At 49.3% G+C, this 27622-nt stretch overlaps 2 protein-coding genes across 3 annotated transcripts in view; one reads left to right on the top strand and one right to left on the bottom strand.

The window, feature by feature from the left end:
* The window catches only part of SLC39A10 (solute carrier family 39 member 10), a 31528-nt gene extending 26774 nt beyond the window's left edge, over positions 1 to 4754 (top strand). For both annotated transcript variants that reach the window (XM_054722762.1, XM_054722763.1), the window contains exons 9-10: positions 876 to 1066; positions 2030 to 4754. In XM_054722762.1, the coding sequence (XP_054578737.1) occupies positions 876 to 1066; positions 2030 to 2188 (350 nt within the window). In that variant the 3' untranslated portion in view covers positions 2189 to 4754. The remainder of the gene's footprint in view (positions 1 to 875; positions 1067 to 2029) is intronic.
* A 6-nt stretch (positions 4755 to 4760) lies between these two features.
* DNAH7 (dynein axonemal heavy chain 7) overlaps positions 4761 to 27622 on the bottom strand; it is a 155039-nt gene continuing 132177 nt past the window's right edge. Inside the window, exons 56-64 of the mRNA XM_054722861.1 lie at positions 25979 to 26179; positions 22920 to 23081; positions 19847 to 20032; positions 17911 to 18048; positions 13683 to 13913; positions 11877 to 12029; positions 10222 to 10399; positions 8265 to 8368; positions 4761 to 5155 (exon numbers count right to left, since the gene is read on the bottom strand). Coding sequence (XP_054578836.1) covers positions 4949 to 5155; positions 8265 to 8368; positions 10222 to 10399; positions 11877 to 12029; positions 13683 to 13913; positions 17911 to 18048; positions 19847 to 20032; positions 22920 to 23081; positions 25979 to 26179 — 1560 coding nt within the window. The 3' untranslated portion in view covers positions 4761 to 4948. The remainder of the gene's footprint in view (positions 5156 to 8264; positions 8369 to 10221; positions 10400 to 11876; positions 12030 to 13682; positions 13914 to 17910; positions 18049 to 19846; positions 20033 to 22919; positions 23082 to 25978; positions 26180 to 27622) is intronic.

The following is a 27622-nucleotide window of genomic DNA, read 5'->3' as shown; positions in this document are numbered from 1 at the left end:
AAGAGATGGAGGAGATAACATCGGAGGGAAAACCAGAGCATGGCGATTGTGAAGCCATCGGTAGATCCTAATCTTCTTAGGTGTGTTATCTTAATTTCCCCCAATAATGTTGCAGGTATGTCGTTTGCAACAGTTTGTTGGAACATGGAAAAATAATGGCTTGCACTAATTTCTTTGTTAACTTCATTAGCAGATCATGCATTTTCAGTCATGTACGATCGCTTCTTAAGAGAAAGAAACAAGCCCCAGAATTCTACATGTTACCTTGTGTATACTAAGTGTTCAACAATTACATGAATGTTTGTATATTTGGTAACTAAAAAAACCTTATTATAGTTAGTAAAATTATTAATTTTGACCCTTTAGCTCTAAGACATTATTTCTCACAGAATTTTGCCCTTCTCTCTAACCCAGCGATTTTCAACCTTTTTCATCTCATTGCACACATAAACTCATTACTAAAATACTGTGGCCACCAAAAAATAATTTTGTTTTGGTTGTGTGACCCAAAACATAGTTGCAATTTTGATTCATTCACACAAACCCCTCATGCTCTCCCTTATAGTCACACCCCTTCCTCACCCTGCTCTTTGGTGGCCCTGGAATGTTCTCCATCACTGTAGTTTTATCGTTTTTAGACTGTCATATAAATGGATTCCATAGAACCTGTCATACTGTCTTTTAGTATCATGCCTTTGAGATTCACCAAGGTTTTTGTGTGTTACAAAGGTTTAATTTCATAAGTAAAAAATAAATTTACCCATTATTAAAGGTAACCTTTTTATGTCATTCTTCATTTTGTCTTTTATTGATGTTTTCCTAAATTGGTGTGTAACTTGTGGCTTTAGAACTCTCCCATTCTGCCTTCACTGCAGGTGACTTTGCAGTCCTTCTGAAAGCAGGCATGACGGTAAAGCAGGCGATTGTGTACAACCTCCTCTCGGCCATGATGGCTTACATCGGCATGTTCATCGGCACCGCGGTGGGCCAGTACGCCACCAGCATCACCCTCTGGATCTTCGCCATCACCGCCGGCATGTTCCTCTACGTGGCCTTGGTGGACATGGTGAGATGTGTTCTATTTCCCTTGTTCTGCTCAACCTGTAACTAGAACACACCTTCTGAAAGTGGGGAAATCTTTGGATATGGTTTGAAAGACTAATTCTTCAAAACATATAACCCATTCTAAAGACATGGGCCATCCTCAGTAACCTGTTAGGGAAAGATAGTTAAGTAGGAGCCTGCCTTCTTTGCAAACCAGTTGAGATGTTGAAGGTTTTTGACCAAAGGTTGTTACTCTTCGAAGTAATCAGTAGTATCTAGAGATATAATTACAGGATTATCATACTACTTCGAAGGCTGTGTAATATGGGGATGGAAGTGCTTTATTGTTAAGAAAATAGCAAACAAGAAAGAAATACTGTAGTATACCTCTTAGGTGAGCCAGTCTTGCAGAAAATTACATTCCAAGGAATTTAAGTAACTCCCCTTATTTCCAGCTGTAGCCCGAGGGCTCCGTCTGCCGCCTCTGCTCCACTGCTCGCTCTCTCATTCAGGCCACCGCCACCTTCTCTTTCCAGCTCTTCTCCCTGCTCCTGCCCTGCCTCGTGCACAGCCCTCTATCAGCTCAGCAGCTAGCGCGGTCTTCAGGGATCCCTCAGCCGTCAGGCCATGCCGCTGGCGTGCTGCCACCTTACGCGGTTTTCCGTCTGACTCTGTGTAAAAGCACCCAACTTCTTGCGTTGACCTTCAAGGCGCTCCATCCTCCTGAGCATTTCCATTCCCTCCCCGCCGCCGGTTTTCCTGGCTGTACCCCATCTCCCCCTCCCCCTCAGGAAGCACACTGCCTCTTGCCAGTCACTCCAAGTTTGATGAGAATGCGTTATAGTTAGCATTGTGTTCAATAAAATAATTATTTGATCCGTAGCTATGCTTTAGTCATTAGTGTTCTTAGGTAGGAAAACTTAAAAAAAGAATTTGAGCAGGTGATTGTACAAAACTGCTGGTAACTGTCTGTGTTTCTGCTCAGCTTCCGGAAATGCTGCATGGCGACGGGGACAACGAGGAGCATGGCTTCTGCCCGGTGGGGCAGTTCGTGCTGCAGAACCTGGGGCTGCTGTTTGGATTTGCCATCATGTTGGTGATCGCCCTCTACGAAGACAAAATTGTGTTTGACTTCCAGTTCTGACATCCGGGGGTCACGTTGATTACAAGAAGGCTACCGTGCAGCGTGGCATCTGTCCCCGGACTGCGTGCCCATCGCTCCAAGAAAGGTCACTGGCTTGCACCGCTTACACGTTCCGAGATTTGAGCTGACTCCCGAGACTGGTGCTCTGTACTGTCTTTTTAAAAAATGTAAAGCTTGTGATAGAGAAAGGAGAAAATGGGACTCCATGAAACAACGTTGGTATAGGATTAAGACTTCCAAAAAATAATCATATAAAACACTAAAGTAGTCTCTTTATTAGTAGAAACTTCTGTGGCTATGCAGAAATAGAAATTGAACCAAAAAAAATCACTTAAACTTTAAAATATTTTAAATGGACTTGGAACAGACTTTTCTTTGTGCTAAAAATGACTTGTAGTGTCCTTTAATTCAGCTACATATATATACACATGTGGTAACAGGGATCAACTTGACTTTGAGATTGCATATGTAGATTCTAGGGCCCAGAGGAGAGCTCAGGCTGCAGTAAGGTGTGGATTTAGCATTGGGAAAAGTCCTTATTCTTGAATCTAGAGTTACTATTTTTGTATATATTTACATAGTGTTTAAACTCCCAGCCTAAACTACTGAAATGTGTGATTGTATGTTTGTGTGAGCTTCAGTTTAATGGACGATTCATAATGGTTCTTTGTATTAATATTATACTTGGTATTTGGGTGTTTTGTTTTGTTTTTTAATTTTTGGGTTATTTTTTTTGGGGGGGAGTTGGGTGGGGTAGGCGGTCGGAGCATGTGGTAAATGTTTTTTATTATTAAAATTATAATCCTCTGGAAAATTTCAGAGAAGTGAAGAATCCAAACATGGTCTAAATATTCAATTTTCCTACTTTAACAGTACTAACTAGTTGTTTGGGAAATTTAAGTTCTAAATGTATGTGTCGCTTTACCAGATGGCATTGGGACCATGCTGTCACCGACAGTAACTCCAAATGTGCCATGTCCATGATCAGTACACGGAGTGCGAAAGGAACAAAACAAAAACGGTCATGAGGGTAATCCCAGGGATACTGTGGCTGTCCTAGTTCCACGTGACTGGGAAGATCTAGTTCAATAACTGAGCTAAAGTCACTTGATCGTTTTGTGCCAAGATGTGCTGTTGGTGCCTGGTAGGGGTTAGTCTCTCTGTTACGTGCCCTGTCCTCCTCCCGCTAACTGTGACCGATGTGTGAGACGTGCCAGCTGTGTTGATTCTGGATTTTGGCCTAATAATTTGCAGCACAGTCAGATGCATGGAGCTCTCTGTTCCCACCCTGTGCCACAGGCTCTTCACTTACACCAGTCCAGCTGTGCTTCACTCTGGCAGGCAGCTTCCTTCTAACCTGCTTGGCTACGCATGTAGCTGCTCTAAAAACCTTACTGTTCAATGCTGAAGAGCCAAACTCTTTCCATTCCATTAGGGTACTTCCACTCAGTCCTCCTCCTTTCCCCAGTTCCTTTCCTCCTGAACTTCAAACGGAAACCAACTGCGAGGGCAGCAGACGCCCCGGGTATGGGGAGGGCTGCCAGTCTTCCGTCTTTCTGCTGCAAGCGGGGGAGCCGGTGTGTTTCTCACCGGGTGCCTGGCTGTGCCGTTACGTCCGGCTTCTCCCTGGTCTCCCGGAACGAGGAGGAGCCTTCTGCATGGATCATTTTCAGCAGTGGGTGCCGAATTAGGACAGTCCTCATCTCATTGCTTGGCCCTTCAAGCAACTGAGCTAAAAGGTGCTGATATTTTATTTAGTACTGCCAAGTTCAAGGGATTCAAGTTCCTTGCTTTCTGAACCAAGCCAAGTTTATAGTTCATTGCTGGGAGTCTGTACCCAGGCAGCTTCTGCATTCCAGCATTGTTAGATCTGCTTATCGCAACAACGTTCATGGAGAGCAGCAGCTGCAGTGTGCTCCCGTCTGAAACACCGTGTAAAGCAAGTAGGTTATGCTGAAGTACGTGAAGTTTTATATTTTCTCAAACACGGTATTATCTTTATTTGCTAGATCTTTTAGGAGGGCTGGGACCGTGGCTGCTAGTATTTTGTTAGGGTTCCATCAGTGTTTAGTTTTCACGTCATTCTGATGCAGAATTTCAAGTCTTACAGACAATCTGAATTCCACTACATTTCTCTTTGGCTCCAACATTCCATTGAGCGTGGCCAGTCTGCTTTAAGGTGTGTGTTGGAGGTCATTGCTGTTGCCGTACGATGCTGTCACCGTGTGACACCCGTATGAAATTCGGTGTACGTCACATTGCATTCGATCCGCTGTGATTATGCTTAGAAGTACTCCAGTAACTAGTGCAGTGTGAAGTTTCCCATTAACAGTCAGTCAGTGGCTTAAATGTGATGATGGTCCTGCAAGGTGATACTTGCTAAAATATCTAAACTTTTTATTGTTGTTGTTGTTGTTATAACAGAATCATTTTTTTTAAATTTATAAAGCTGAAATGATCAAATGCTGTTTTTTTTTCATTGTCAACAGTGGTGTGTCATTTTATGTATGTTCCTAATGCCTGTGGAACTCCCAAAATAAAGACATTACAAAAGAGCAAAATGCCAGTGTGCTGTCTCTAGTCTAATCTTTATTTGTGGACATTCATTGTAAACAAAGGCTGCATTTGCACATTAATAAGTTTATAATTAAGTGTAACTTTAGACAGATTGACTTACACTAATTAGGTTGTTTAAAAGGAAAATCTATTTTCTACTCAATCATGTAACGAGAGGGGAGCGGACGGACGGGCGTCCGGCAGCTAGGCACTGAGCTGGCACAGCAGGGCCACGCCCCGCCCGATCCAGTGCTCCTTGGGGTGGTCGGAGGGCAGCGTCATGGCGATGACAAAGTTGGTGGAATGGCCCGTGGTGGACAGCGTCCCTCTCCGCTCGCTGGTCTTGTACAGCGGAGCCACGTAGCTTGGCCGCTCGGGGATGTCGGCCCTCTTACAGGGCTTCAGCCACATCTGGAAGGAAGTGCGGACACCTAGTCAGGGCTGTGGTGGTGGAACGCGAGCACAGTAGTGTTAGCGTCAGCTACGTCCTCAAACCTCTGCGGCCCAAGGAGTTCTTTGGTCAGCAGCGTGCCTGGCCCAGCATTGCCTTAGAGCCCCAGAACTATCAGAACCAGTGTGGAAGCTAAGTGAGAAGAATGCGTGGTCACTTTCCCCTCCGCTGTCAAAAAGCACGCTAACTGTTCCCTCTCCGCCGTACTTACCTGGGCGGACTTTTGGTGCTTACACACGAGTCAGGTACACCTTAAAAAGAGGACACTGCCACCATTGGTACTCAGAATCACGCTGCCTGGTTAATAAAGGCCGATCCCGAGATATTCGGGGAGGATTCTTACCAATGATGGTGGAACCAGGTCACTTCCCCATTTTAGGTAAATACCTTTATTTTTAATCCTCACATGAGGACATCTTTTTTTAATTGGTTTTAGAGAAATATCTATCCGTTGCCTCCCACGTGCACCCCGACCAGGGATCAAACTCCCAACCTGGGCATGTGGCCTGGCGGGGAATCGAACCCGGGACCCTGTGGTGCCCAGGACAGCGCTTCCACCCACTGAACCCCAGGGCGTAGGAGGGTGTTTTAAGGTCGCTGGTGTGTAGGTCATGCAGATGCAATGCACCCACGTTATCTTTAGAGCCAGCCACGTTCCTAGAATGTTAAGCGTGGCTGAACCTCCCCAATCTCAACAACAGGGCTGGGGGCCAGTTGACCTCTGGATATGGACACAGAACCAACTGGCCATAAAGATGAAAGACGTTTTAGGACTTACTGGAATTCATTTCTCTGGTAATAATAGCAGCGATCCTCTGAGGTGGCAAAGCTTGACCCCGTTATCCCTAGTTCTCTTAGGTTTCTCAGGTCAAAATATAAGCTGTAGGAAGGAGCTAATGAGGATGCTAGTCTTTGCCCCACGTAACTGTGGGATCCAGACTCTTATGAGGAGGAGTCACAGAACAGTGTTTCAGACACAGCTAAGTATAAGGACTTTCGCCACTCAAGTTGGATGGGTTTCATTTCAACGAGGGGTGGATTGTGTGTGTGTGTGTGTGTGTGTGTGTTGTGTGTGTGTGTTGTTGTTGTTGTTAATCCTCCCCTGAGGATATTTTTCCTTTGATCTTTTAGGTAGAATGGGAAAGACAGAGAGAAACATCAATGTGAGAGAAACAAATCGATTGGTTGCCTCCTGCATGCACCCAGACCAAGGCCCTGGCCGGGGAGGAGCCTGCAACCAATGTACATGCCCTTGACCGGAATCAAACCCAGGACCCTTCGGTCCACGGGCCGGCGCTCTATCCACCAAGCCAAACCGGCCAAGGCAAGAGTGGATTTTCTTAATGAGAATTGTTCTCACTAAGTAACTTCCTATTTGGGAGAATCACCCACTTAAAAATTCCTTCTCCTAGTCACTGCAACTACTGAAGCGCTTCCGTGTGAAAGGGGAAAAAAAATCCGATACCAGTCAACAGACACTGCACACTGCCCTGTGACTTTCAGTTCGGGTCTCACTCTGGAGCTCGCTCAGCCCACCGTGCCTCCGTGTCATGGCAGGTTTCCTGCAGCTGCCTGCCAGCGGGTCCCCCTCTACCTGTCAGAGCTGCCTGTCGGGGCTGTTCCCCGTTTCCCACAAGCAATTCACGTAAACCCGCAGCCGCTGTGTTATCGCCATCTCGGGCCCTCCGGTTGAGTGAACATCGAGCCATTTCCCCGGATGCAGTGACGGATGGGAACTTAGTATTCACATGGTTTAGTCTGCCCATGCTGAACGGGTGCCTAGAAAACATACTTTATGTGGGTGGATGTCAGATAGTTCACATTCTTAGGTCAAGGGTTATGGTAGGAAAAAATTACGTAATAAAACGTGTGCGTGTGTAGGTGGATCCACACATGCAGTTGATCCTCACCACTCCTGGGTTCTGTACTTGCAGGCTTGCCGAGCACTAACGTGTATTCGTCATGCTGACATCAGCACTCTGCGTCTTCCTGGCCCTGCGCGCACGTGCGCAGAGCAGCCAGCAGGGCGGGGCCCCAGGCAAGCACCATCCAGCAACTGCAACGACTTAAGCGTTTCCGTGTGAAAGGAAGGAACGCTCCACACCTGCCCTGTGACTGCCAGTTCGGGTCTCATTCTGGAACTGGCTCTGCCCACGGGGTCTTTGTCTGACTCTTGTTTCATCTCTCACAACCAAACACGTATCCTTTGATGGTTTACTTAATGACCAGCTTGAAACATTTCTGTGGATCTTTGTAGTAGTTAGTGGCGATTTTTCTGTTTAAAGGGACCCACGAGTGTCACGCTGCGGGGCTGTCTGGCGTTCCTACGTGCACGCAGGCTATGACGTGCACACAGGCTGTGGCGTGCCTTATGGGGAAAGTCCTGTCAGCTCCATTCAGGCACAAGCTACAGCACTCGTGTTCGTGAGTTCAATGGTCACGGGTCAACAATATTATTAAATACTAGAGGCCTGGTGCACAAAATTCGAGCACAGGTAGGGTCCCTAGGCCTGGCTGGTGATCAGGGCCCATCGGGGACTTCCTGCTGCTGGCCAGGGCCTCCCTTCCCTGGCTGCTGGCTGCCTGCTGCCTGCTGCAGGCCGGGGCCTCCCTTCATTCTGCACCGCCCCCTGGTGGTCAGCACATGTCATAGCGAGCGATGGAACTCCTGGTCTCCTGAGGGGACAATTTGCATATTAGGCTTTTATATATATAGAAAGTGCCTTTAGACAGAAACACAAATAAAACGAGGTTATGTATTGATCAGTCAGCATTTCTCCTGGGAGCAGTGGTTCAGCGTCCACTAATTCAATGTTGGCAGCAACACCCCCAAAGGGTCACCAGTTCAATTCCTGGTCAGGCCATATGCCCAGGTTTCTGGTTTGATCCCAAGTTGGGGCACATGTGGGAGGTAGCCAATCGATGTTTCTCTCCCTCCCTTCCTCTCTAGAAATCAAGTAAAAAAACTTTATGAAGCATGATTATCCTGAATAATGAGTTGACTGTGTGTGCGTGTGCAAGTATGTGTAAAATAGCCCCCCCACGCATATACCCTTGGGAAATACTAACCACAGGCACTGTATCATAAAGGATTTTGGGAAGTGATTCTGCAAGTTTCTTTATCTTTCTATTCCAGGAAGCGCCATCCAAAAATAATCCATAAATTAAGACACCTAAATGTAAAAGAAGCAGGTGTTAATACAACACTTTAAATATGCACACTGGGTTCTGAATCTGGAATTCCTCCTGTGAACACTATGCGGGTCACCCCAGGTCAGCAGCCAAAGCTTGTGCTAACACAGAACACAGTGGTCTCCGCGGTTGGCCTTCACGTCCGTTTTTCGAGAATATCCACCATTTGCCTAGGCCCTAGGCAGCTAATTCCATGGAATAACTGAGCGTGGGGACAACAGAGCAAAGCAGTTCTAAATTAATCTGTGTGCACACAATCAGGTTCGTATATTTAACTGACCCGTGTCAGCGGCCAGGAACTCTGCAGAAGTTACTCAATGCTGTCGGGACCCGGTGGCTTCTGGGCATGCGCACCAATGCGCGCCCCCCCCCCCCCCCGCCCCCCGTAGATCCCTCACGCCCAGAGAGTCAACTTTCTCGTCCCTTTTAGAGCCGATCTCACGCCAAGGACAGAGGATGAACTCCCTGGAGCAGAGCGTGGCTCACTCGCACGTTAGGGACTCAGGGGACCGCCGTGGCCTCCTGCCCTGCAGACACGGGCCACACCTCAGGACCACAGCGAAGCAGTCCATCCTTTAACTTCAGACCTGTTTTGTCAGCCGGAGAAGAGCTGGGGGCGTTTGTAAAACAATGACGCCTGCTCTGTCTGCCTCCTGGAGTCCTTAGAGTCAAGTCAGCCAGTCGGGTGCCAGCCTGTGTGAAGTAGCGTATGAAACCCACTCCAGCCAGCCAGGCGTCTCAGGGGTTGAGTGTGAACCAGGAGGTCACGGTTCAGTTCCCCATCAGGGCACATGCCTGGGTTGCAGGCTCGATCCCCAGTGTGGGGCATGCAGGAGGCAGCCGATCAATGATTCTCTCTCATCATTGATCGGCTGCCTCCTCCACGCCTCACACTGGGGATCGAGGCTGCAACCTGGGCATGTGCCCTGACCGGGAATTGAACCGTGACCTCCTGGTTCATAGGTCGATGCTCAACCACTGAGCCACACTGGCCGGGCCTTATTTCTGTTAAGAAGAGAGATTCTAGAGCATGCTGCATGCTGATAGGAATTATCCAGTAGTGAGAAGGATGCTGTTGATTTTAGAAAAAGAGGGCACAATTGGAGGAGCAAAAACCCTTGGAAGGAGGGAAAAAATGGAACGTGGGCCGCCCATAGGATCTGGACTATCAGAGGTGCCGGTGTGGGCGGAGTCATGGATGTGGTGTTGCTAAGAGCTCTCTTCTCACGGCCTCTCATTTTCTCAGTGAGGGATGAGGAGAGACGTGGGAGCAGAGGGAAGGACGAGCAAGGCGCGGTGTTGGTTTCGCGAGTGGGAAAGCAGCTTCCCGGAAATGCCGGTAGGATGGCGTCATCGGGTTACAACTCCCTGAGCTGTGTGACAGTCGGTGTAAAGTAAGTCACTCGGCACAGCGACGTGACTGTCCATCACTGTGGGGGTCACATATCCCTTTGTTAGCACCTCCCGCTGGAGCAGAGCTCGGTTGCGGGTCAAGATCCCGTCTCAAGCGCCCACTGTTGACCTCCCCCGAGTCCAACAGAGCGAGCCAGGGAGTGAGGAGGCGGAGTTGCCTTGGACACAGGGGTGACTGATTTGGCGATTACTTCCTCCCTCCTTTGTATTAGAAATCATTTCAAACTTACGTAATTTTGCAAGGATAAAACAGGACACAGGACACAGACTCCTTCTTCAGATTCCCTTTATCTCCATTTGCTTTATCGTATTCTCTCTCTCCCATAATTTCTTTTCTCGGCCACTTCGAGGTGAGTGACGTACCTGACGACTAAGAGGTTTAAGCGCTGAGCGGAGGGAGCGGGCGCTGCCGCTGACTCACCGTCCTCCGGAGGGACCTTGTAGTCTTTGTCCTCCAGCACCTCGTAGTCGAACCCGAGCAGGTCGATGGGGATGGTGTATTTCCGGGCGAAGTTCTGCTGGGCGCCGGTCAGGAAGGCTTGCGTGAAGAAGAAGCCGGAGAGCCAATAGGACGGAGGAGGGCCCACCTCGTACCATTGCTGGGGGTCAAAGCACAGGCCCGGCCACGTTCAAACCTGCCCCCCACACTCCCTCCGTTATCTTTTAGGTAAACTAATACCCGAGGGATGTAAAGCCATACTCGGAAGGTTTTAAAAGTAAGTAGCAGCTCCTGTGTTTTGTTCTGACTTCAGTTTTACACCCACCGGACCCGCTCGGTACTGCCAAGTACGGATGCAGACGTCAGTGTCCGCTGCATCATTACCCGGCGGCTCCTTCCCGAGGGCTCCGTCAGCAGTGAACACCTGACACCGTGGCTGCGCGAGCATCGTGCTGGCTGGCTGCGTAGAAGAGGAGGCCATGCCTACGAGCTGGGCCGATGCTCATGCTTTTTCACCTTTTCTCTCTCTGGTCATGCGCGGCCAGTACACTATTCCTTTGGAAGTTTTCCCACCTCCTTCCCCCAAATCCAACGACATCCAACAGGCGGAGACACAGTGCCAGACAAGGCGCCCCCAGAGGACCAGGGAGGGGGAGCTCGGGGTCTGTACCAATGACACCCCGGGGAGCCTGGCCATGTATTACAAGAGGCGCGCTGCATAGTGACTTGAGCTAAGTACGGAATTGCAGAGGGCAGTCTGAGGACAGACGCCGGAGGATTTCCCCTGTGAGAGTCCCAGGCAGAGCCTTCATCTCTCCAGAACAACCTGACTTGCTCAGTTTCGGCGCTGGCCGGCGGCCGGCTGTGTTAGGGGAGGTAGGCCCCTAGCCCGCAGACAGGCAGTCTTCTTATGGGTCCTCTACAGGATCCAGGACACGCGTTACTGCTGCGGGTGACCATCGCTGTTAATAAGAACACGGCAGAGCACCGCTGTGCCAGGGGGTTAGGAGGCGGACCCCAGCCCGCCGGGCACGTGGGGGACAGCGAGCTGAGGCCGGCACTGTGCCGGGCGGCCCGCCATCCAGGGCCAGGGCGCCCCGCGGGTGCTGGGCAGGGAGGCCGCGGCTCGCTCTCACCTGGCGGCCTTCTCCGCTGCTCTGCTCTAGGCACCTAGTTCGACGCTAAATATGGAAGGAAAGATCAGCATGAGCGGCTGCTGTCTCTCTCACCCGTCTGTGACTTGAACGTCTAAGCTCACTGACCCAGCTTTCAGAAACTCTCCTGCTCAGGCGAGGATCTAGGCAGGCGTCCTCAAACTACGTCCCGCGGGCCACGTGCGGGTGTTTTTGCCGTTTTGTTTTTTTACTTCAAAATAAGAGATGTGCAGTGTGCATAGGACTTTGTTCATAGTTTTTTTTAAAACTATAGTCCGGCCCTCCAACGGTCTGAGGGACAGTGACCTGGCCCCCTGTTTAAACAGTTTGAGGACCCCTGATAGGCAGTCCAGGGAGCAGCTGATCATAGGCGAGAGCGAGCGGGGTCATGTGTGCGGGAAATGCCCGGGGCAACGGGGGAGTGAGCGCGTCCCAGACGGAGGCGTGAGGCCCGAGGGGACGGCGCGTGCCGGCGGCGCTCACCTGCAGGAACCTCAGCCTGGTGAGGAAGTCGTTCACGTAGCTGCCGAGCGGCTTGAGGCTCGGGTAGGACTTCGCCATCCACATCCCGGGGATCTTGACGTTCAGAATGCTGCTGACCACTTCTTCGAGCTCCGTGGACATCACCACCAGCCCCTGGGGCACAGGGACCTCTGGTTAGCGTGACCGTGCGCCTTCTCCACCAGCATCCTTTGTGTACCACTGGGGTGAGTTAAGGGCGAGTCATACAGCGAACAAAGAGAGGAACGGTATTTCCTTTTGCTCACAAGTAAGTCCTGGAGTCCTCGAACTATTCCCAAGAAAAATGTTCACCTGGTCAGATTCTAACGGAAACACTTTAATCGACGTGCAATGGACACGAAACGCGGCACTGGCTGCGGGGGTCCACCGCCGTGGTTCTGACGAGCATAGGAACCAGGGGCGATCGGCTTCCTGGTCAGGGGAAACCCGGCCCTCAGCTGGCAGAGGGCAAAGCTCAGGGTCAGCCAGGTGCCCATCGAGGGACGCCCCCAAACGCTCAGGGCGCTGCCCTGGCGGCCTGGAGGAGGGGAGGCGGGGCCAGAGGAGAAAGGGGGTTGAAACCTGATTTAGAAAACAGACTCCTAGGGCTCCTCCCACAAAACTGCGCACCCCCTCGCTCCAATGAAACCTGGAGAGAAGGCGAAGAAGTCCCCGGAGTGGGGGTCGCGGCTCAGGGAGTCATAGGGCCCCCCTGAGATGGGAAACCAGGGGATGCGTGTTTGCTGGGTGTGAGGTCCCGGAGGGAGCCTCCTTCCCTGTGGGCTCTTGGAGCCTCCTTTCCCTGTGGGCTCTGGGTGCTGGGTGTGAGGTCCCGGAGCCTCCTTCCCTGTGGGCTCCGGGTGCTGGGTGTGAGGTCCCGGAGGGAGCCTCCTTCCCTGTGGGCTCCCGGGTGCTGGGTGTGAGGTCCCGGAGGGAGCCTCCTTCCCTGTGGGCTCCGGGTGCTGGGTGTGAGGTCCCAGAGCCTCCTTCCCTGTGGGCTCCGGGTGCTGGGTGTGAGGTCCCGGAGCCTCCTTCCCTGTGGGCTCTGGGTGCTGGGTGTGAGGTCCCAGAGCCTCCTCCCCTGTGGGCTCCGGGTGCTGGGTGTGAGGTCCCGGAGCCTCCTTCCCTGTGGGCTCCGGGTGCTGGGTGTGAGGTCCCGGAGGGAGCCTCCTTCCCTGTGGGCTCCGGGTGCTGGGTGTGAGGTCCCGGAGCCTCCTTCCCTGTGGGCTCCGGGTGCTGGGTGTGAGGTCCCGGAGCCTCCTTCCCTGTGGGCTCCGGGTGCTGGGTGTGAGGTCCCGGAGGGAGCCTCCTTCCCTGAGGGCTCCGGGTGCTGGAGGCGGGAGGAAATGGGAAGGACCAGGTCCAGGAGAAACGCATGAGACCGAGTGCAGCTTAGCCAGGCCGCCCAGCCGGATACCCCACAGCCAGCTTAACACTGCAGCCAGCCCACTACGCTCCTCTTCTTTCTTCTTTTCACATGTGTACATTTGCATTGATTTCAGAGAGGAAAGGAGAGAGGGAGGGAGAAACATCAATGATGAGAGAAAATTATTGATCGGCTGTCTCCTGCATGCCCCCCACTGGGGATCAAGCCCACAACCTGGGCATGTGCCCTTGACCGGGAATTGAACCCGGGACCCTTCAGTCCACAGGCTGATGCTCTATCCACTGAGCCACACCAGCCAGGGCCATCTGGCATGTTTGCTATGAAGACAACCACCAGCGGGAGCGTTTGGGGGGGAGTTCGGAAAGGGGACGTGGGCACGCCTGTTCCTGTGCCGCCCTCACCTTGATGGCCTTCTGGATGTTCACGCACGACTCCCGGATGGTCTGCAGCAGCTTGTTGAAGCGGCCCATCTCTTGGACCAGCACGGTGTTCATGCTCTGAGTGTACGTGGTCGGGTACCTCCTCATCGCAGCCTCGATGTCAAAGTTGTTGGGCAGTTTCCCCAAAATGTCCCCGGCGACCTCATTCACCACTTCCTCGGAGGACTTGGCGCCGGCTTCTGCGGAACGAGACTGGGAGAACCCGCGCCGTCAGTCAGAGGTCCCCGCGGAGGGAGGAGGATGCGGGCTGGGACGAGGATAACAGGTATGGGCGGGCCGTTTCGGGAGATAACCAGATTAGCCAGGAGGGAGGAGGACACGCCCAGTGCGCCGAGGCGCAGAGGGCCTGGGGGAGGGGAATGAGCTACCCACTGAGCCACCTGGTGGCGGTGGAGCAGGTGCTGCGGAGAGGGAGGAAAGCATTTACATTGGTGGCGTGGCCACGGGGTGACGGGTGCTAAAAACCAGCGAGAGGATCTGGGATCTTGCTTTGAGAAAGCTCGCTGCGCAATGTATTTGCTAATAACTCTGCTGCCTACTGGTCGCCAAGAGCAGGGAGAGGGTTTTCCCCGTGAGGCAGGTGACCGCACTGGAGACAGGGAATGTCGTGCAGCTCCGTGGTGTTTTTTTAAATATATTTCTTTATTGATTTCAGAGAGGAAGGGAAAAGGAAAGAGAATGATGAGAGAGAATCATTGACCGGCTGCCTCCCGCAACCCAGGCATGTGCCCTTGGCCTGAATCGAACCTGGGACCTTTTCGTCCACAGGCTGACGCTCTATCCACTGAGCCAAGCCAGCTAAGGTTGCATCTCCATGTTTATGTTGTATGTTTGCAGTGGTACTGTGTGAATGAACCTGTATTTTCTGGAAAAACCCGTAGATCCTCAGAATAAATGAGTGTGTGTGTGTGTGTGTGTGTGTGTGTGTGTGTGTGTGTTTTGAAAGAGAGCAAGCACTATTAGAATGTAAATGAATATCTCATATTTTTCCAGTCCTAAGAAATTGTGTTTGGTCTTATTTCAGATTTTATATTTCCTGGTTTTCACATCAGGTCTATTCTATAAACATCGACTTTACTTAAGTGTCTAGTGAGAGTTTTACAGCTACCTAGCACATGCCACCATAAAACCCTATGAAGTTGCACAATAATAAAAATTAATGCTGATAAGTGTTAATTACATGTTAGTAACAAAGGGATATGCCAATATTAGAATGTGCTAAGCCTTTATTATGATCCTGAGTGCCAGGTTTACAATGAAATAAGACAAATTAGAGAAAAAAGGAGATAATGAATATTTGGCCAAAACTAGTGAAAAATATTATTTCCATTGCATTTAAAGAATCATATCTGATTTCTATTTGTATTTTGATGTGCATAAAAGGTGCTTTAAACTCATTAAAAACATTCCTATTTTCTTTTTTTAAGTCTATTTTTATTGATTTCAGAGAGGAAGGGCCAGGGAGAGACAGATAGAAACATCAATGATGAGAGGGAATCATTGATCGGCTGCCTCCTGCATGCCCCCCACTGGGGTTCGAGCTTGCAACTGGGGCATGTGCCCTTGACTGGAATCGAACTCAGGACCCTTCTGTCTGTAGGCCGACGCTCTATCCACTGAGCCAAACCAGCCGGGGCCAAAACATTCCCATTTTCTAACCAGAGCTGTGCTTCCACCAAAAAACAAGCAAACAAACAAACAAACAAAAACTAAGAAAAAAACAAACAAACAAAACAAAAAACAAATCCCTGGCCAACAGCCCTTCAAAAATGTAAGAAAAATATTTCAGTAACACAAACATTTCTGTCTACCGATTTCTCACAATCCAAAATTACATAATTGGGTGCTATGTTTGGAAAGTAATATCCAACTGATTTTCTCCCTTCCTTCCTTCCTTTCTTCCTTTCTCTCCCCCCCACCCCCAGCCCCAGCATTTCTGGTTATGTCATCTAAGTCTTACTCCATTTTTAGGACCTAGAAAGACAGTATAGCATAGAGCAGTGGTCAGCAAACTCATTGTCAACAGAGCCAAATATCAACAATATAACAATTGAAATATCTTTTGAGAGCCAAATTTTTTAAACTTAAACTTCTTCTAATGCCATTTCTTCAAAATAGACTCTCCCAGGCCATGGTATTTTGTGGAAGAGCCACACTCAAGGGGCCAAAGAGCCGCATGTGGCTCGCGAGCCGCGGTTTGCCGACCACTGGCATAGAGGATCAGAACACGGATTCTAGAGCCAACCTAGTGGAGTCAGGCTGCGTGGCTTTGAGTCCTGGCCTGAAATTGTCCTGCTGACCTTGGGTAAGCTGCTGAGTTTCTGTGTCTGTTTCACTCCTGTAAAATGAGAGTAGTCGGCTTCCACTTCACAGGATTTTGCAAGCACCGAGGACAGTGCTGGCATGCAGTAAGCACTCTGTAATACTAACGGCCATTACTATTCTGAGATTCCACAAAAATAAAAAGGTCAGGTAGACTTTATTTTGAGAAATAATTTGCTGGACTGAACAATCATCCTTAACTTATTTTTATATGTTTTTATTGCTTTTTAAAGAGAGAGGAAGGGGGAGGGAGAGAGAGAAAGCAATAGAAACATCCATGAGGGAGAAAGCCTCCTGCACATCCCCTTCTGGGGATCTAGCCCAAAATCGGGGCATGTGTCCTGACTGGGAATCTCGGTGCACGGTTCTATGCGACACTGGTGAGCGATCACCCTTAACTTATTAAAATTTCATTCATTCTCAAAGGGAACTCCTGCCATTTGGACTAACGTGCTTTCAAAAATGAAAAACAGCCACCACCACCAACTGAGCCCAGCTAAAGGGAGAACAATACAAGAGAAGATCTTAATAGACAAGCAAGATTAGATATTGACCATTCGAAAGTGTGGGCTCCTGCCCTGGCCACGCTGAACTCTGTGCCTTGGCGGCGAACTCTCTGGCCGCCCTCACCTTCCTGTTCTCTCCAGGGGAGCTGCTTAGTTGCCAAGAGTTACTGTGTTTTTCTCCTTGACTTTATTTTTCCACTTTGTACTTGCTATTGCAATTGTATTATTTTTAAAAAAAAAATCTATATTTTTATTGATGTCAGAGAGGAAGGTAGAAGGAGAGAGAAATAGAAACATCAATGATGAGAGAGGGTCATTGATCGGCTGCCTCCTGCACGCTCCACACTGGGGATCAAGCCCGCAACCCGGGAATCAAACCGTGACCTCCTCGTTCATAGGTTGATACTCAACCACTGAGCCATGCTGGCCGGGTACAATTGTATTCTTTAAACATTATATAATCTGATAAAATACTGATGTGAAAGATACTGTTTCTGTGTAAGCTAGATTACACATTATGGAATATTTGATAAAAAAATAAGTCATTTCAAAAGTTGCTAGTGAATTAGTAAAAGACTAGAAAATAAAATAGGCAAAATTCTAGATGGAGTCTGGTATCAACTGCTTCCCAAGTAGCTTTGAGATTCTTCTTCCTCTCAAGGGGAATTTATTTATTTTATTTTTTTTGGGGGGGGGGGTCTTTTATTTTATTTTATTTATTTTATTTATTTATTTTTTAAATTTCTTTATTGATTAAGGTATCACATATTTGTCCTCGTCCCCCCATTTCCATCCCACCCCCCTCCCCACACATGCCCCCACGCCCCTGTTGTCCTTAACAGCTGGTTGGGCTCATATGTCTGCACACAAGTCCTTTGGTTGATCTCCCCCTTTAACCCCACCCTTCCCTACCCTCCCCCCGAGGCCCGACAGTCTGATCCATGCCTCCTTGTTTCTGGGTCTGTTCTTGTTCATCAGTCTATGTTGTTCATTATTTCCCCTTCTCAAGGGGAATTTAAAGGGCCAGCTATGTCATGCATTTGGGTATGGTTTATGCAAAAAAAAAGGGGAAGTGGAATTCTAGCAGCGGAATGCTATCAGACAATACTCAGAGAGACTCAATGTCACTCCAAGACCTCCTGGCAGCAGAATAATACTCAAAGATTCTCTCCAGGCCAACAGATGGATGAAGAACACCCCATACAACTCGTGCACTTTGCTTAAATCCATACGGGAGGCCCGTGTACATATTTTTCTTTTCCTTAGCATGGTTATCCACCTTCACAGACAGAACTGTGTGTGCGGGCCCCGCTGTGCTCACACGCTCCAGCCTCAGGGGCCGGCGCTGCAAAACCACACACCTGTGTGAGAAGAATGTTATCGAATAGCTGTTGCGTTTCTGACTGATCTTTCGTGATATCTGCGTTGGCATTCATCCCAAAGATTTCCGGTGCTGGGGTCAGCGGCAGAGTCTGCGTGTATTCGATGTAGCTTTTGTGCTGCAGAGATGAATCACAGGGAGTTGGGAGGTTAGAAATCAATCATCCTCTAGAACCTTCCCACTGAAAAGAGGTGATTTCAACACTCAGATTATTGAGTGGATGAGCCTGTGAGAGCAGACACTGAATGCTTTCCTTTTCTTCCCGCCTCAGCAGCCCAGGTTTTAAAAAATTAAGATATGAACACATTTAGAGAGAGAAAAAGAAACTGTATCATTCAATCGGAATGGATTTTAAAACAGAGAGAGGAATGTCCGGGCCACTTCACTTAGAAATGTCTCCCAGAGAAATCTTTCTGTGCTGCATTTTGCCGATGACTGTTCTTAATTTATTGCGATCAAATAAATTTATTTAGGCTCTACTCTGACTTTTTCTCGGTACTCTTACTGTGATAAATCTACGTAGTTCAGAAAAGTAAGAATGATCGGAAAATTTATTGTCCTGAGATAACCACCATCATTAACGTTGTATATGTGTTTATGTAGTTGCACTCACACTTTATATTTATTTACTTGGACTTCTACCAAAATCCCATATATTTCTTGATGCTCATATAATCATATACAAACACATATATGTTGATTGGTGGGGGGGGAGGGTTGTTCATTGATGGTTTTCAATATGGTGGAAAGGACCCATGCTTTGGGCCCTTTGCCACCCCATTACTGGAGAGCATGTTACCCATGGTTCTCCATGTTGACTTGCTCCACCCAATCAATGACAGAGGCTCCGGGATGGAGTTTTCTCTTCATCCCATGGATACCTGACCTCAGCTGGCATTAATCCTGGTGGACGATGGGCCAGGGTTGGGGGGCTATGGTACGGGCCTGTGTTGGACGTGGCCATGCGTTTAACTTTCAATATGTGCCCTTCTGACTCCTGGGAATGAAATGAGAACCAATCTGACTGCCCTGGAAATATACTGTGTGGTGATCCTGTCTCCCACCAGACAGGAATGGGGGAAAAAAACAAAACAAAAAAAAACAGTTAAAGGGGACCTTGGCCTTGTGCGGTAGGTGGTTCTGTGACTGCCGCTCTCTCCTTGTGTGGCATTGGGCGAGTCATTCGATTTGAGCGAACTTGCTTTTTCACTTGTAAAAGGGATAGACTAGCAATACCAATGTCAATCAGCTGCTCTGGTGAGATCATGACCTGTAACCACTGTGCAAATAATTAAGCATGACATAAATATTAACCCTTATTGTTCATACTAGAGGCCCGGTGCATGGACTTTGTGCATGGGTGGGGGGTCCCTTGGCCTGGCCGGCGATCGGTGCCGTCTCGACCAGTTCCCATTGGGGCCATCGGGGCTGGCGAACCGGCCTGGGAGAGGGACCACAGAAGGTTGGTTGACTGCGGGAGGTTGGATGTGGGAGTGCACTGACCGCCAGGGGGCAGCTCCTGCATTGAGCGTCTGCCCCCTGGTGGTCAGTGCACGTCACAGTGACCGGTCCTAATGGTCGCTTAGGCTTTTATACATATAGATTACTTTTACCTCCTCACATGTGTATTCCCTTTTTAACTGGGGACAATGGCTTTTTACCCAAAGGACTGCATTCACGCTAATAGGAGCCTCAGGTCACCGAGGAAGCTGTTCTTGGCTTCGGGACATTTCTGCTCCCCTCACGCCACAGCCGCAGGAGACCACTGTGTCTATGCCAGGGTGTGCTTTGTCCTAATGACACCGAAGGGAGCTCACACAAGGTTTAACAGAAAACAAGACTTCTGGAAAAATCCTTTTCCGTATGGGAGCACTTCCGTGTTGACCACTTTGCGTTTCCCAGAAAGACGTACTTACATCACCCGCAGGGGGGACAAAGTAGATGCCGCTCGAGTCGAACTTGTAGCCCGCGTCCTCCACCAGCTCGGTGCAGAAGAACTTGTTGAGGATGCTGCGCAGCGTGCGGCGGTCCCAGTCGTCCGTCACCCTGCCGCCGTAGTTGCACTCGCCCGTCATGTACCGCAGGGCGTCGTAGGGCAGCTCCTGGAATTAAGAGCTCAGGTTCTCAGCCACTTACCAGCCACACAGCCCACAACATTGTGTTTCTAGCTGGTTCACCTGATCAAAACATCTTACCGCAGGTTGGCGTGAACACCGTGTCCCTTTACATACTCTCCTGCTGACTGTGGCCCCCCCCCCCCGCCCGCCCGGTCCTCTCTCCTTCTGTGGTTTGTCCCCACTCAGTGCAGAGAACAGAACTCCTCCAGTAGCCCGTGAACTCACTGCTCACCCAGCGCTAACGGCCCACAGTGAATTCCAGGCACACAGTGAAATGGCCAGAAGCCCATCCTTGGAAACCTCTCATAGCTGAGTGACAGGCAGAACAAATCCAGTATAATTCAGAGATAATCAGTGTTCATTTCCTTTTTATAGCCATACTAGTGGCCCGGTGCACATTGAAAGGGAATTAATTAGAGGAAATATTTTAATATTGCTATTTGCCCTTTCTCTATAATAGAAGTGTCAGAGATGCAAGAAAATTAGTAAAATGTATATGGAAATATCGATCGCCTCAAAGAGGGAGGGCCAGGCTACCCGGCCGGGGCTCCGTGATTGATCGCTGCCCAGAGGGAGGCCCCGCCCACCTACCGCAGCACAACCAGCTGGGTAGCCTGGGCCTCCCTCTTTGGGGCGATTGATCGCGGAGCCCCTCCCCGCCCATCGATTGCTCACAGAGGGTGGCCTGGGCCTCCCTCTTTGGGGGCGATTGTGGGGTGATGCCGGGGCCCCCTGACCAATAACATCACACCCGCCCTGGCTGGCCTGGCGCCAGTGGGTGTCATAGCATGGTCTTCTGGACTGTCGTCCAGGCGGTTGTTCTGCTGTTTGGTTGTTTGGTCAATTTGCATATTACACTTTTATTATTATAGAAGAAGAATATTTTGATAATTTGAATCACACTCTATATACAATATACCTTGTATATTGTATGAACTCATGAGAATCTTGTACCATTTTACAAAATACTCTTTGAGAACACTATTTTAATAACTGTCTTCTAATACTGAACACTTCAGTTGCTCTTAACTTTCTACTGTTTCAAATCCTTTTTCAGTTTCTAAGGATTCAGTCGTCTAGATTTCCGAAAAGGAAACCACTACGTCAAGGAAAGGAGCTTATAAAGAGCAGGTGGTTAGTGTCACCAAATTGCTCTCCTGACAGGCCGTAGCAGTTGCAAAACTCAGTTTGAAAATCTTTTGTAATTTGATAAACCAAATATAATTAATATTGTCATAATTTGCATTACTAGAAAACTAGTGAGGCTCATAATTTTTTCATATGTTTAAAAACATTTGTGCTTCTGCGAATGAGCCTCCAACTCATTTTTCAATTAAAGTTTTAATAGTTTTACTTGATTTGTATAAGCTGTTTTATAAATTTACCTTTATTTATCAAATTTATACAGATATTTTCCTGTTGGCTTGCTTTTTTATTATAGTCTCTTGTATACAGAATTTTTAAAAGTTTATGCATGCAACAGGATCAACTTTTCATATTGCGATTTCTTTTAAACTAAGCATAAATACTTACACACCCAGCAGTATAGAGAATTCTATTTCTTAGTGCTTTCAACCAAATTGAGCACTGTCATTTAGGAAAACATATTGACAAATGATGACATTGTTTGTAGTTTTTAAGTTTATTTTTTTATATTGACGTTTAAAAAATGTTTACCATTTGTATTTCTTATTTTGTTAAATTATCTACTCTGTTCTTTTAGGTGTTTTTCTAATCTGAATGATTATCCTTTATTCCCTCCTACTTTTTAAAGCTCTTTATAAAGATACCCAATCACTTTGTCAGATAAATTTTAAACATTTTCTCCAGTTTTCATTTGTCTTTTATCTGTATGATGTTTAACTGTTTGTGGCATTTTAATATGGCAAAGTTTTAAAATATTTTCTCCTAAAACCCAGCAATCTTTTACTTCATGGTTTTTTGGGGTCATTTTTATGCTTAACATGTCCTTCCTGCAGTTAGTTATCTGTCACAAGTTTAAGTGTATGACTCCTGTATTCAGTGATTCCACTTTGAGGAGCCTCCTCAATAGAAATAATGGCACCAGGGAAGAGTGGGCAGTAGAGGGGAATTCACTGAACCGGGAGTTGGAAATTATAAGACTTGTTCTTTGGTAGAACTGGAACCGAAGGTGGTGAATTTAGGAGGGGACACAATTCAACTCATCGGATATAAAACTGGCCTTTCGTTCTAAAATGCAAATAATCTCTTAAAATCACACCAATAGCCATGGAATAAACTCCCAAATCAGTTAGCATGGGCCACAAGACAGTTCCAAATCACTACAGTTAACCAAACCTTTCCACAAATTGGCATTAAAAAAAAAAAAGAGGTATAGTGGATATTACCATTATATTAGTTTCAGATGTACAATATAATCATTGCTATCGGCACACAGTATTTGCCATTTTATTGTGGCTTCTTCATAGTATGTGCCTGAAATCCTCCTACTTATTCCTTAGGTCCCAAGTGCCCTCCTCTGTGACACAATGACATTTCTCTAAACATGAGGTCATGCTCCGGAACAGACGGGAACCAGTCGCTTCCCCCCCTCCCCCCTCCCCCACCCCACCGCCTGATTTTGGAGCCTGGCTAATGTATGATATTCTCAAATCTTTTTCCAAACAAGTACAATCACTTTTCAGATTCCGTGGGTGTGTATGCGTCAACATCAACGATAAAATATAGTCCCTAATAGACAGACGGACACCCTGGCTGCCTCCTGCAGCAGTGACAGGACCTGTGTGCTGAAGCCCTGCTCACAGAGCTTCCGGGCCTGCCTGCTGTGCACCCCTCGGAGCAGCAGTGAGTCAGAAGCCCCTGCTGGCCGCACACACTCCCCGGGACGTACCTCGTACTGGTTCAGGAACATGTGCAGCTGCTGGACGCTGATCCGCAGGTCCGTCTCGTTGAACTCGTACGGAATGTTCCAGCCCAGGGGCCCGAACTTCCGTCGCTCTTGCACCAAAGCGTGGAAGAAGCAGAGGCCGTAGAGCAGCTTCTTGAATTCCGCCTGGAACGAGAAGGAGCGGCGCCACCTCACTCTCCTCTCCTCCCTTTGCATCGTGCTGACCCTCCCTCAGACAGATCCTTCAGGAAGGCCAATGTCATCCTGCCCCTGGCGGGGCTCCGTGGCTGAGCGTCGACCTATGAACCAGGAGGTCAAGGTTCGATTCCCTGTCAGGGCCCATGCCCGGGTTGCGGGCTTGGTCCCCAGAAGGGGGCGTGCAGGAGGCGGCCGATCCATGATCCTCTCTCATCATGGATGTTCCTATCTCTCTCTCCCTCTCCCTTCCTCTCTGAAATCAATGAAAATATATTTTTAAAAAAGGAAGAAATGTCCATGTCATCAAAGAAAGGCTGAGGACATGCTTCAGCCTGAAGAAGGCAGAGAGACCGGGAACTAAATATACACGAGCCCCAGACCAACCCTGTAGCGGACAGGCCAGGGCTGTAAGGGACGCCACTGACGCATCCGGAAAACAAGTGGGCGATCAGACACAACACTGCATCCCCCTTAAAGTACTAACTAACACTGCATCCTCCTTAAATCACTAACACTGCATCCTCCTTAAAGTACTAACTAACACTGCATCCTCCCTAAAGTACTAACTAACAGTGCATCCTCCTTAAATCACTAACACTGCATCCTCCTTAAAGTACTAACACTGCATCCTCCTTAAAGTACTAACTAACAGTGCATCCTCCTTAAAGTACTAACTAACACTGCATCCTCCTTAAATCACTAACACTGCATCCTCCTTAAAGTACTAACTAACACTGCATCCTCCTTAAAGTACTAACTAACACTGCATCCTCCTTAAAGTACTAACTAACAGTGCATCCTCCTTAAAGTACTAACTAACACTGCATCCTCCTTAAAGTACTAACTAACACTGCATCCTCCTTAAAGTACTAACTAACAGTGCATCCTCCTTAAAGTACTAACTAACACTGCATCCTCCTTAAAGTACTAACAGTGCATCCTCCTTAAAGTACTAACTAACAGTGATTCCTCCTTAAAGTACTAACAGTGCATCCTCCTTAAAGTACTAACTAACACTGCATCCTCCTTAAAGTACTAACTAACAGTGCATCCTCCTTAAAGTACTAACACTGCATCCTCCTTAAATCACTAACACTGCATCCTCCTTAAAGTACTAACTAACACTGCATCCTCCTTAAAGTACTAACTAACAGTGCATCCTCCTTAAAGTACTAACTAACACTGCATCCTCCTTAAATCACTAACACTGCATCCTCCTTAAAGTACTAACTAACAGTGCATCCTCCTTAAAGTACTAACTAACACTGCATCCTCCTTAAATCACTAACACTGCATCCTCCTTAAAGTACTAACACTGCATCCTCCTTAAATCACTAACTAACACTGCATCCTCCTTAAATCACTAACTAACACTGCATCCTCCTTAAAGTACTAACTAACAGTGCATCCTCCTTAAATCACTAACTAACACTGCATCCTCCTTAAAGCACTAACTAACAGCTGCACCGGAGTAAGAGGCCGCCTCTGCCCTAACACAGACAGTGAGCATTTCCTTCGGGAGGGGCCACGCACACCTGCCTCGCCTGCCCATGGGACATGGCACCGGGAGGCGCATGTGGGCACCGGGCTGAGGGGCACTCCTTGTGCGGCTTTCCTGTGAGTTTAAACATGTTTCCAAATAAAAAAAAAATTAAAACCAAAAAATTATGATGTGCTGCTGTGGGATTTGAGGAGACGTGGCTTTGTTTTGGACTGTGGTTCATCACAGCCTTGTCTTCAAAGACGCGCGAATATTCCTGGAGCCTTGGTCGGCAAACTGCGGCTCGCTAGCCACATGCGGCTCTTTGGCCCCTTGAGTGTGGCTCTTCCACAAAATACCACAGCCTGGGCGAGTCTGTTTTGAAGAAGTGGCGTTAGAAGAAGTTTAAGTTTAAAAAATGTGGCTCTCAAAAGAAATTTCAATCGTTGTACTGTTGGTATTTGGCTCTGCTGACGAATGAGTTTGCTGACCGACCACTGCTCTGGAGAGACCTTTGATGGAGACTAAAGGGAGGGACAATTTTGCAAAAAGGCTCTGCCCGGCTGGCAACGCCCTCACCACCGACCCGGAGTGACCTGCCCTTCGGGGCCCAATGCGAAAATTAGCCAGACCCAGGGCCCAGAAGCCGGGAAGAAGGTCTGACTTCGTTTTAAATACACATGCTTTTTTTTTTTTTTTTAGTACCCAGGACTTTTGTTTAATGAAAGTACTTCTTTATTTTTAATGTTTCCTTTTGATGCAGACGTAAAACACATTCCGACATCAAGACTGTGAGCTTTCTAATGGCAGAAACTTACCGAGGTTCACAACCTCCCTTAAAACGCAGCTCTTCCAGTTTTAATTCCGGCAAAACGCCGGGAGACGACTTTGGGTCACACACATTCACCCCCGGAATTCTAATCAGGAGCGCGGCGGGTGGCTGAGGGAAGATGCTACAAAAGACCCTCTGAGCCCATCCGTCCGGGGCAAAGCCATTCGGCTCTCCTTCTGGTCCCACGGAGGAGACGTTTTTATATTTTAATTTAGAGATAGGGCTCCAGCCAGCGAATGGCCGGTTCATATCCTCAAACAAGATGCTCCCCGCTCGCGGGTTCCTGCTGGGAACGGCCCGCAGCGGCTCGCTCAATACAGGGCTGCGTTATTGACGACGCCCCCCGAGATCCCAGCTGAGCAGGGACGGGCCGGCAGTAAAATTAAAATAAAACATGAATACAATTGACCTCAGCACAGTCAGTAACCAGTAACCAAAGCCCAGGGCGCCGCACGCGGGAGGGAGGCCGTTTAGGGTGGAGCTGTCCTGGGCGCAGGCATCTGCCCCCCACCTCCCCCCCGGGGCTGGGCAACCAGACTTAGCGTCACTAACAGGCTTCTTGCAGCTGCCGAAGAACTCGGGGTCCGAGATGGGGTCCATGAGGTAGGAGCGGATGATGTTCGCCCGGAGACCTTTGGGGGCCTCGTTGGTCATTTTCACCCCGTTCTGCAGGACGGCCACCGGGAAGTTGGGGGACGGGTAGCTGGTCAGCCACATGCGGAAGTCCGGGTGAGTGGACTCGGGGCTCAGCTCCTGCGGGGAAAGGAGTCGGATACAGAAGCACAAATAAGATCAAGGAGAACTCTCCAGATCACGTGGCTGGGGGGACTGGGGGGGGGCGGGGCTGGGGGGGCTGGGGGACCTGGGGGTTAGGAGGGAGGGCTGGGGGGGCTGGGGGGTTGGGGGGGCTGGGGGGGTTGGGGGGGGGCTGGGAGGGGGGTAAGCATTTCTACAAAACAGAGCCCAGCGCTGCAGCTTAAGGCAGAAGCCGGAACACCGGACCCCCCCCCCCCCCCCCCCCAGGAACAAGGGCTGACACAGGTAAACCATGGAGCCATGAAGAAGACAGAGGGGCTGCATCATTCAGAATTGGTCGCAGTAAAGGCCAAACCATCCCCCAACACGTGTGTCTTTCTCGGTGTTGGTGAAACATGGACAGAAGGGTTCTCTGCCTCGGAGCTGGGTGGAGAACAATCCTTTTTATTTGTATTTTGGCTGTAGCCATGCTGTGAGCACACGCACCGCACTGCAGATCGGTCAATGTTACACCAAGCAGCGGGGAGAGCGTTCCGGAAGGAAGGAGAACGGGTGGGCCTAGAGCAGGAAGCACATCGCTAGGAGCTGCGTGCTTCAGGGGCGAGTGGGGCCGGCCGGCGGGGCCCCAGGCCTGCCCTGCGGGAACGGGGATGATGGCCAGGGCCCCGCTCTCGCTGCCTTGTCCTGTCGGTGGGTCTGGTTTTAAACTTGCAACTCTCCATCAGTAAAGCAATGGTGAGCGCCCAGTGGAAAGGGGGGGGGGGGTGAGTTAGGAAGGACAGAAGGACGCCTGGCGCCTGCGGGTCAGTGCGGGCCTGCACAGTGCCGGTCGTGGCCTCGCCTTGGTTGTTGAGGAGGCGAGGCTCTGAGTTAGGAGGGCTGGGTAATGAGAGGACACGTTTCCTTTCTGTTCACTGAAATCAGGCGCCAAGTGTTCTGTTTACTGGGCTGAACTAGGGGCTTTCTTTCTGGAAAAGAGGGAAGTCCCGGGACCAGTGCCGAGGGGGTGGGAGGAGGCCTTTGGCTTCAGACCCGCCGGGGGCAGGATCGCTGGCCACGTGGGTGAGGAGCGAATGAAAGAAAAGCTGTCTCTTGGCGTGCGTTAGTTTAGGGGGGCCACGTGCATGTCCCCTGAAGAGCCTCCTTTGTGGGTTCAGCCCGGGGCTGTGAAAAGCGGGCGGGTTCTGTCTGCCCTGTGGTTCCCACTCTTCGAGGCCGCCCCCCGGATGAGCCTGGCTCCTGTGAGGAGGGACTCAGCAAGGCCTGACTGTGCGCTCTTCTTGGTCCTGCGGCTCCCAAGGCCAGGCCCCCCACCTCCTGTGGCCCAGCACTTACTCCCCTGCCACCCTCCAAGTTATAGGATAGAAGGGACTGCTTCCCTGGTACGGAGAGCGCTAATTATATCGAGGGAATGCAAGCCAGGAGGATGAACTGGCATCT

Source organism: Eptesicus fuscus, chromosome 11 (genome assembly GCF_027574615.1).
Source record: "Eptesicus fuscus isolate TK198812 chromosome 11, DD_ASM_mEF_20220401, whole genome shotgun sequence".
Lineage (NCBI taxonomy): Eukaryota > Metazoa > Chordata > Mammalia > Chiroptera > Vespertilionidae > Eptesicus > Eptesicus fuscus.
Note: the sequence above shows the minus strand (reverse complement) of the source record. Positions and strands in the feature narration are given on the sequence as shown.